The sequence below is a fragment of the Muscardinus avellanarius genome (genome assembly GCF_963383645.1).
Source record: "Muscardinus avellanarius genome assembly, chromosome: 1".
Lineage (NCBI taxonomy): Eukaryota > Metazoa > Chordata > Mammalia > Rodentia > Gliridae > Muscardinus > Muscardinus avellanarius.
This window is the reverse complement of record NC_137786.1, coordinates 217,426,059-217,435,388: the sequence shown is the minus strand read 5'-3', so window position 1 is coordinate 217,435,388 and position 9,330 is coordinate 217,426,059. Positions and strand designations below refer to the sequence as shown.

The 9,330-nt window shown below is 49.2% G+C and overlaps 1 protein-coding gene across 1 annotated transcript in view; it reads right to left on the bottom strand.

Moving 5' to 3' along the window:
• Positions 1-409: 409 nt before the first annotated feature.
• Positions 410-9,330, bottom strand: part of EXT2 (exostosin glycosyltransferase 2) — a gene marked incomplete at both ends in the record, with an annotated part of 126,732 nt that continues 117,811 nt past the window's right edge. The window contains 3 exons of the mRNA XM_080706825.1: positions 410-548; positions 7,284-7,366; positions 8,719-8,847. Coding sequence (XP_080562951.1) covers positions 410-548; positions 7,284-7,366; positions 8,719-8,847 — 351 coding nt within the window. The remainder of the gene's footprint in view (positions 549-7,283; positions 7,367-8,718; positions 8,848-9,330) is intronic.

Below are 9,330 nucleotides of genomic sequence, written 5' to 3'. Positions count from 1 at the left end.
GTTTGGGTTCTGTACCAAACTGCAGGCTTAGCCGCTCTTACATGTGCCAGCGTAAAGTAACTGACCGCGAGGAGGCCTGGGCACCTGGCCTGCTATTCCTCTGCCCTCAGGTGGGCTTCTTCAGGCAGGCTGCAGCAGGCACCTGCTCCAGGCTGAACTCTGCAGCATGCCAGGAAGGCGTCTTTCCACTTGGCATTTTCAAAGAGAACCAGTGGTGATCGTGAGGAGACTGGAGCTGTATGGCCGTGGGGGCTCAACTGTCCTCCTGGTTCCTGTCCTTCGGAGAGTGCTCGGGCGGGGCCGCCCAGGCCCGGCAGTCACCAACCCCACTCACAGTGAAGCAGAGCCGAGGAGGCCTGTCCTTCCTCTCAGGCCAGCTTCGGGTCCAGACCCCCCGCCAGGGCACGCTTCACAGGCTGCCAATGTTAGGGAAGCTCTTGAGCTTCTCAGGAAAGTCGTCCTTGTACAGCACGGGGTCTGCGCGGTGCTCCACCACCTTGAGTGGCATCGTCCCAAAGACCGAAGCAAATTTGTTAATGCACTCAGACCTGCGGGCGGGGGCAGTGGAGCAGAAGGAGAGAGATGCGGAGAGGAAGAAAAGAAAAACGTTTAAGAGCCTCAGATGGCTGGGTGTGAAGGCACACACTTGTACTCTCAGCATTTGGGAGGCTGAGACGGGAGGATCGTGGTTTGCAAACAGCCTCAGCTACTACTTAATGGGGCCCTTTGCAACTCAGTAAGACCCTGTTCCAAAATACTTTTATCCAAGAATAAAAAATAGGGCTGGGGGTGTGGCTCAGAAGTAGAATTATCCTGGGTTCCAACCCCAGTACTGGAAAAAAAAAATGCCTCAAAAGATAGCAAAGCACACCACATTCACTATTGACAGGAAACTCCAAGAGCCCCAGCTCACTGCCAGGCTCTGGAAAAGGCAGGGCAGTGTGGATAAATGGGGTGGCCTAAGGTTTTCAGCTCAGTGGGAAAAAGTGAAAGGGGTGGTTTAGAGCCTTGGAGGCCAGGCCTGCAGGTCAGTGTACCTTCCCCTCCCCCTTGAATTCCACTCATTCTTCCAGCCCAGCACCAGCAGGCCTCAAACCAAGGTGGATTAACTGCCAACAATCCTTAACCCCATCGCTGCCAGCTGAAGAGAGAAGGCAGAGGATGGAAAGGAAAGGGCCACTGGGATCTCAGGCAGAGAGAGGCTCTTCCCATGGAGCAGAAGCAGGCAAAGATGGAGGGCGGTGAACCTAAATTTCAAACCATAAACATCACCGGCTGAATGAAGGAAATGGTCAACTAGGAAGATCTGAGCTCCTCTTACAGAGCCAAGTTCACAGGGTCAATCTGAGTTGCTCCATCTTCAAGCCAGCAGCCACCGCCAGGGGAGAGACAGCAGCTCCACCCACCCCAAGGCCAGGTCGGCCTCGTCCAGGTAAGCGGGTCACGGGGTGGGGGGTGGGAGGGTGGCTCCTGTCAATCAGGCCAGCTGGGTGTGACAGCTGGCAATGAGGCTTCAGCGCCAAGCCTGGGAAGCCTGCCTCTGAAGTCAAGAGGACCTCGGGATGGACTTGAGGAAGGTCAGTACCTTCTCCTCATCCCTGGCGCTGAGCTGCACTAGGGAGATGCAGTAAGGACAGAATCAGAGACAAGCTGTTCTCCCAGCGGGAGCTGAATTCTAAGCTCTCACAAGTCTCTCCTGCTCTCAGATATAACTGCAAGCCTGGTTTCAAGTTTTAATAATCAACAAGATTTTTATTCAAGATCTTTGGGCATTCAGAAGGAATTGGTTAATTAAAGAAGATTGTCACTATCAATTCTTCTCGCTTGTCACTATGGTTTGGAAAAAAATCTGTTACCATTTCATGTTGAGCTTTTAGCTGATGCAACTTTGTGCCTACCAACACCACAAATAGGTAACATTATTATATGACCCAAGCTGGGTTGAAAGTGCTTTTCCATGTACTGATAACTCACTGAATGTTATATCCTTTCCTTATTTCCATTTTATAATGGGAAGATCAAGACACAGAGAAGCCAAATAACATGTCCAAAGGTCAAAAGATCTAGCGGAGTCAGAGCCAAACCCAGGCAGTCCGGTTCCTGACCCCAGGCCCTAATGATGAGATGCTACAACTTTATGAACATAGTTTTAGGGCCCAATGGGAGGGGCTGGAAGTTCACAACCACTGAGCCTCTCTCCTGTGCCAGACAACTTAGAGTTATCTTCTCTTCCATTCCTTAAACTATCCCTCCCTCCCTCCACGCCCCCCTCCCCAAGGCCTGGGTTTCTATAGCCTCATGTTATGGGTTAAGAATATGAGGTTCAGAGAGGGAATTAATTTGCCCAAGGACCCAGAACTAGAACGCGGTGGATGTGGACTTCGAATCCAGGCTCACACCAGCAGGAGAGCCTCTGCCTTTGTGTCACACTCTGTTAGATCTTCTGCTCAGGAGGTGGTGGTCCCTGGTTCCAAACCGGAGGGAAACAGGTAAAAAGAGTAAAGGGTTCTGACATGCTGTGATCCGAGCACTGGGCAACAGCTTCCCTCTTCAAATTATGGGGTCGGAGGCAGCAGGGCCCAAGTCAGATCCCCACCAGGTTTCACGTTTTGACAGCGGGTGTGTGAACAGGAAGAAATTCTTCTGGTTTCCAGCAAAGCCCACCACGCCCAGCATGGGTACTAGTGGGTGTGCATTAAGGGGTCCTGGTCTTGGTGGAGGACAGCGCTCCATGGCCCCTTAGACAGTACTGATGACAATGTCTCCTCTGTAGCCAGATCTGCCAGCAGGGCAGGGCCACGGGAGAGGTGGCGCTAGGGCTCAGGCCAGCCTGGCTCACGGAGGCTGCCTCAGCTGGCCCAGCTCTGGAGAGGCCTCTTCTCCACAGGGCTGCACTGGAGAAGTGGGGTGGGCCCCGCCCCGACTGCCAGGTAGCCACAGTGCTTCCTTCCCACTTTCTTTCCTCCTGTTCTGGGTCTGGGTTGAGCAGGGCTGGGGCAGGCAGGGCTCGGCTGGCGGCAGGTGACCCACCTGAGTGGTTCCGTCAGGGCCAGCCACCTGTAAGCAGCTGTTTTCCTGTATTTCCGTCAAGTGCACACATACTAAGAATGGCCAGCATCTGTCTCTGACATGTTTAAAGTAGCTGGGAAAGGACTGCGGGTTCTGATCTCCTTCCCAACATACACCATTCTCTAAAGGAACCTGGAGGGAGCCCTTAGGACTGATGCTCGGGAAACTGGGACGGAAACTAACACTGCCGGGCGCTGTGCTCAGCTCACGAGTCACTCATTACTTCATTTGTCTTGGAAATAATGCAGTGCTTGGTACAAAGATGCTCAATAAATATTTGTCAAACCTCTAAGTGGACATTTTACTGTGGTAGATATTAATTATCCCCCCCTTTTTTTTTTGGTGGCACTGGGGATGGAACCCAGGGGCTTTTCTACCTGCAGGCTACATTCCCAGACCTATTTTATATTTTATTTGGAAACAAAGTCTCACTAAGTTGCTGAGGCTGGCTTCGAACCTGTGCGATCCTCCTGTCTCAGCCTCCCAAGCGCAGGGATTACAAGTGTGTGACATCACACCCAGCTGATTATCCCTATTTTTGCAGACAAAGAGATTGATGTTTTGGATAAGGTAAGCCAATTTCTTTACCTGTGGACAGCTAATAAGTGGCAAACTCATAATCTGAACAAAGAATGCCCAGATTCAAAGTATTATGTTTTCTTAAATTGACACGATGTGCCATATCACTCTGACCTTGATGAAAATACTGTAAAAATGAACTGCCCTAATTGCTTCTTATTCCTAGAAAAGTAGAAGATCCTGGAAATGGATGCTGGAGAGTAAGAGCCACTCCCCTCTACTACTGAGGTTTCAGACCCCAGACTCTCAAATACGAGGCCAGATGCCGGCAAAGTGGACAGTTGCTTCCACTGCTTTGTGTGCTTTGCAAAGGGAGCCGTTAAAGACAGAGCAACTGGGCAGTTGTAGGTGTCACTCCATCTCTTGGGCTGAGATGGCTGAACCACGCCTTCCTCCCTCCCAGTCTCAGCAGCGCGTTAGATAATCCAGAGCTCGCAGTCGCTCATTTGTTTTGAGATCGATTCCTTCCACTCCCTCTTGCGCCTCTCGAAGGGCATGTGCGTCCACCAACTCTGGCTCCTCCCCGCGGACTCACCCTGCAATGCCTGGGCCTCGCCACCCTCGATGCCACTGTCCGAACGTCACTGGTACCGTTTGGCCCGCGGCCTTTTCTGGGTCTGCGATTCGGCCCTTTCCTGCTCCGGCCCCGCAGACCTTGCTGGCCTCCCAGCGGCTGTCTCTCTGCTTTTCGTTACTCTGTCTCCTAAATGTGAGACGTTCTCAGAACCTGCCTTTGGCTTTCTTTTGTCAACTCTAGTGTCTGGGCGGGTAACTTCCTTTTCAACTTGTTTCCAAAGTTCTGTATTTCTAACAGCCTGCGCAATAACTACATCTATATACAGAGAGCAAGACCTTACTGTTCTCCAGTTTCACCCATGACTGAAATCTCCTGTCTCCATTGATTAGACTGTTCAAGGGACACTCATCCCAAGCCTTGCTGTAGTACAGCCTCGCCCTCATCTCTCCCCTCCCAACTCCATTATTTACACTGTTGAAGGCACCACCATTCCTCTTGCCTCGAAACCTAAGTGCTGTGCCAATTCCTTTTCTATAAGCTCTCCATACCTATCCGGTTGGAGTTTGTCACGTCTTCCTTTGGAGAGGACCCCCCCCATACACACACACACACACACACACACACACACACACACACATCCTTGCAATTTAATTATTCCTTCTTTTCTATATTCAACTTAGTTTAAGGCTTCTAACTGGTATTTTTCCAATTTCTACATTCTTCATTCCATCCTCTGTACTTCTTTCAAATGAATCTCAAAGCAATTCTTTGATCAAGTTAGTGCCCTGCTCAAAACCCCTTGATGTCTGACCAGAGCCTAAAGGAAAAAATTTGAGCTCCTCCACTAGGGATTCAAAGCCCTTTGCAGTCTGGCATTAACAGGTCAGAATTCTAGGCTTTAGCTAAATTGAATTTCCTAATGCCTGCCAAATAAACCTGGAACTACCTGGGTGTGGTGGCGCACGCTTGTAATCTCAGCAATAGGGAGGGAGGCTGAGACTGGAGGATCGCGGTTCGCGGACAGCTTCAGCTACTTAGTGAGGCCCTCTGCAACTCAGTGAGACCCTGTTCCAGAAAAAAGAATAAAAATTAGGGCAGGACGTGTAGCTTGGAGGTTGAATGCCCCTGGGTTCTGTCCTCAGTCAGACCCGCAAAATAAATAAATAAATAACAATAAACCTGGAATTTGCCGATCAGGTATGTCTGGTCACACAGTGGCCCTGCCCGGGACTCCTCATCTTGCCCAGAGCCTCACTGGCCAGAGCCCAGGTGACTTTGGAGGTTCTCTTTAAAGCCACCTCTTTGACAAAGGTATTCTGAATAACTCACCCAGCAAGAAGTCTCCTCTCTTTCTTCTCAATTTGAGCTCTGCTCTGGGCACTTGACACAAATGATTTAGGATTAAATTATAATATACAAATGTGTGTGTGAGTGTGAGTGTGTGTGTGTGTGTGTGTGAGATTGCTGTTGGTAATTATACACTCTGATATCATCTGACTCCAGCCTAACAACTAGGCCCCTTCTGTTTTCAAAGGTCTCCCGAGCAGGAAGCCTCAGCTCCTCTGCTGCGTGGTCCCTAATAATGATCTAACCCGACTCTCTCTCGCTGCGTTCTAAGCCTCTTTGCGGGAGCAGTGACCTCAGTCTAGCTTCAGCACGAACTCAAGGCCACCATCAGGTCAAATTTTCTCCTTCACATCCTTTTCCCACATCATGTAAGTCCAATAAGCACTTGGTTTAGTGCTATGAATCTCTCCAAACGCAGAGAATGGGGTAGGTAGGTTTAAACATCAATTTCATGTCCTCCAGTAGAATGACAATCGGAGTCTCTTCCAAATGAGCTGTGATTATTAATGTCACTGCTCTACACTGGACAATACTTATGATGACCAGTGACAGATATGGCCAAAATCATGATCATATATACGACTACTTAGAGAGTTAGAACGATAAAGCATTATAAAAGCATCCAGGGCCAAGTGAAAAACTTTCTGTACAAAAATCCTCCAGGCTTGAGGGATTTTATTCTGGCCTATAGTTTTCAGAATGAATTCTGCAAGCAGATGCACATGAGATATGTGGAAAACTGAGCTAGAAATCTCTTTCTGAAATGGTCCCGTAGCATTCTCTGAGTGCATTTGGTCCCTTGCCAGCTGCGCTACCAGGATGTCAAAGCTTGCTGTCTCCAGTCAAGAGCTGTCTTTTGGAAGAATTAGATTTGATTCTGGCACTTTGATGCCTGGGGACTTTTGTGGGGTAAAAGTGGGAACTGCTAGGTCTAGTACGAGATTCTGATGGTCTGAAGGAAAGCCGTTTCCCACTTTCTTTATACTCATGAGGACCACATGTCATACCTGAGCGTGCCTGTTGAGTAACTGATGGGATTAAAGCAAAGGACTGCTTCATGCTGTCTGCCCTCAGTGCTGCAGGGCAGCTTTTGGGGGTTTTTTTGCAGCACTGGGGATGGAACCCAGGGGCATTCTACCTCTGAGCTATACCACCAGCTGCCCTATTTTTTATTCTTTATCTTGAAACATGGTGTCACTAAGTCGCAGAGGACCTCACTATGTAGCTGAGACTGGCCATGCACCTGCGATCCTCCTGTCTCAGCCTCCCAAGTACTGGGATTACGAGGGTGGGCCACCAACATAGCTGCAGCACAGCTTTTGATTCGTTCTTAGCAGGTGTTTCAGCATCGTCAGCAAAGGTAATTTGTCTCTGGTAGGTGTGGTTTTTTTCTGGTAGGTGAGGTAAGATTTTATTAGTACAACATGGAGATATTACCCTGAGAAACAACTCGCTATTTCCTTGGAATTACCCAGCTTCCACAGGAGTGGCTGCGGAGAGTTACTGCACGTGGAGAATCTGGCTTCTACAGCTTAAGGCCAGCTATATTTTTAAAAGACCCTTCCAGCCATTGCAAATTGAGTGAGTAGCATTCCAAATTAATTCTTTGGGTGACCTGGGTTTGAACTATCCCAGTCCCCACAGTGCAAAAGGAGGTGACTATGGCTACCAGCTGCTGTCCTTATATCTCCAACAAAGTCCCATAAACAGTCCCAAGGCAGGAAATGGGGATCAGAGGCCAGGGCGGACTTGTGTCGGGAGGCTCACTCACCTCTCCACCATGTGTGTCTGGTCTAGTGAAAGCCCGTCAATGGCTGTGCATTCAGGACACTTGAATTTCTTTCGCGGGGTCACCTGCCAGAGGAGCACAAAACATACCTGGCTGTCAGTGCCAAGGACTGTAAAATCATGCTAGTGACATTGCTCTGCATGTGTCTGTGCCGTAGGCTGAGATGCTGCCCGTGTGCGCGCGCACACGCCTAACACACACCTCACCATTCCGTTCTGTTTGGCTGGCTCAGGCAACAGCAGAACTCACAAGGGCCCAATAAAAGAGGCTTGGAGGGCTTTTGCCTTCTGTAACTGGAAAGAAGTGGTGATGACAAGCTCCTTAATTCCTGTTTAATGACTGTTTTCTCACTGCCAAGGTCCTTGTATAAACACCATTTGTTCTTGCAGCCATAAGGGCGATGAAATACAGCCTCCCATAACTTTCACCATAACCTCAGTTCCAACAGGCACTCTGTCTTTCAGCGAACAGCGAATGCTATGAACAGCACTGTGCTCTTGAAGATACCAGCTTGTTCTATGATTCCCTTCAGCCAGGAAATGATCCAACCGCCCCTCGATCTCTGAATCCTTTGCCTGGACTCCCCTCCAGCCTCCCCAGACTTGAATGTTTTGCAGGCTCCTGGGAGACTGCTCCCTAACCTGGTACAGAGGGATAACTAAGGAGAGAGGGAGAGAGCCAGAGGAGCAAAGGGAGACTAAGATGCAAGGGACGCCGTCCCCGGGAGTGCAAAAAGCATGCTGAGAAGCAAATCTGGGTGGGGTGCCAAAGAATAACCCGCGTGGTTTTCTTTCTTTAACTTTCCTTGCAGTTAGCATTCTGGTCGCAAAGGATCTTTATGTCTTCCTTGCCATTTCATTGAGTCACTTAGAGAGCTGGGAGATGGGCAGGGGAATGGGACAAAGCAGTGATTTTTCACTCTTTCGCAGACACTGTTTAATCATGAGGAATCTGTGGAAATGCCAGCCCACGATTCCAGCATAAGCTCCTGAGGAGCCTGACCTTCCCAGGCAGTCTCTGAAGGGAAGCTGGCCTTGCTCAGTTTTTATACATGGAATCCCAATCCTAAAGAGAAAAAGATCAGGATGATTCTACCAGATAAGGAAGTGGGCTTCTTTCATATTCCTGGGGATCTGACTTGATCAACATCTGAATTTCAAGAATAAAGTGAATTCCTTTTAGATCTGAACAGTCCCCATAGGCTCTTTATGTGCTCTCAGCTTTTAATATAAAAATTAAAGTATTTTCAAAGCTGGTAATCAGCACTGAAAAATAAGGTTTAGGAATAATCACAGTCACATGACTGTACATATATCTGTTCATTGAGCTCAATGCCATTCTCAGTCACAAGAACTTCTCAGGCTTGGCAAGGGGAGACTGTCCCAGGAGAGCGAAGCAGGGGGCCGAGGCCCCTTACCTTGATGACGGCTTTCCCCGTCACATTGGCCACCAGGAAGTTCATGGCAATGTCTTCACAGTTCATGTGAGCGTCCACCCAGTTCTTGATATCCCCGGGCATTTTGTAGGTATACAGATAATTAAAATACTGTCAGGGGAGACAAAAAGAAGAAACGTGAAAACAGCAGTTTCCTTTGGCTGACATGTGGGGGCAACTTGGTCGTGGCACGGGGACACACTTCCTCTAGAAGACTGGTCACCAGGCAGTGTCAATAAAGGAGGCATTGGAACACATTTCACTATGGCCAACTTTTTGTTTTTTAACAGGGATGTGCTTTTTTTTTTTTTTTTTTTTGCAGGTCTGGGGATGGAACCCAGGGGCATTTGACCTGTGAGCTACACCCCCAGCCCTATTTTTTATTCTTTATTTTGAAACAGGGTCTCACTAAGTTGCGGAGGGCCTAAGTAGCTGAGGCGGTTCTACGGTCTCAGCCTCTCAAATGCTGGGATTACAAGCGTGCGCCACCACGCCTGGCTGGGATGTGCTTTTTAAGTAACAAAAATGAGGCAGCCAGGCCTGGTGGGCACGCTGTAATCCCTGTGCTTGGGAGGCGGAGGCAGGAGGATCACG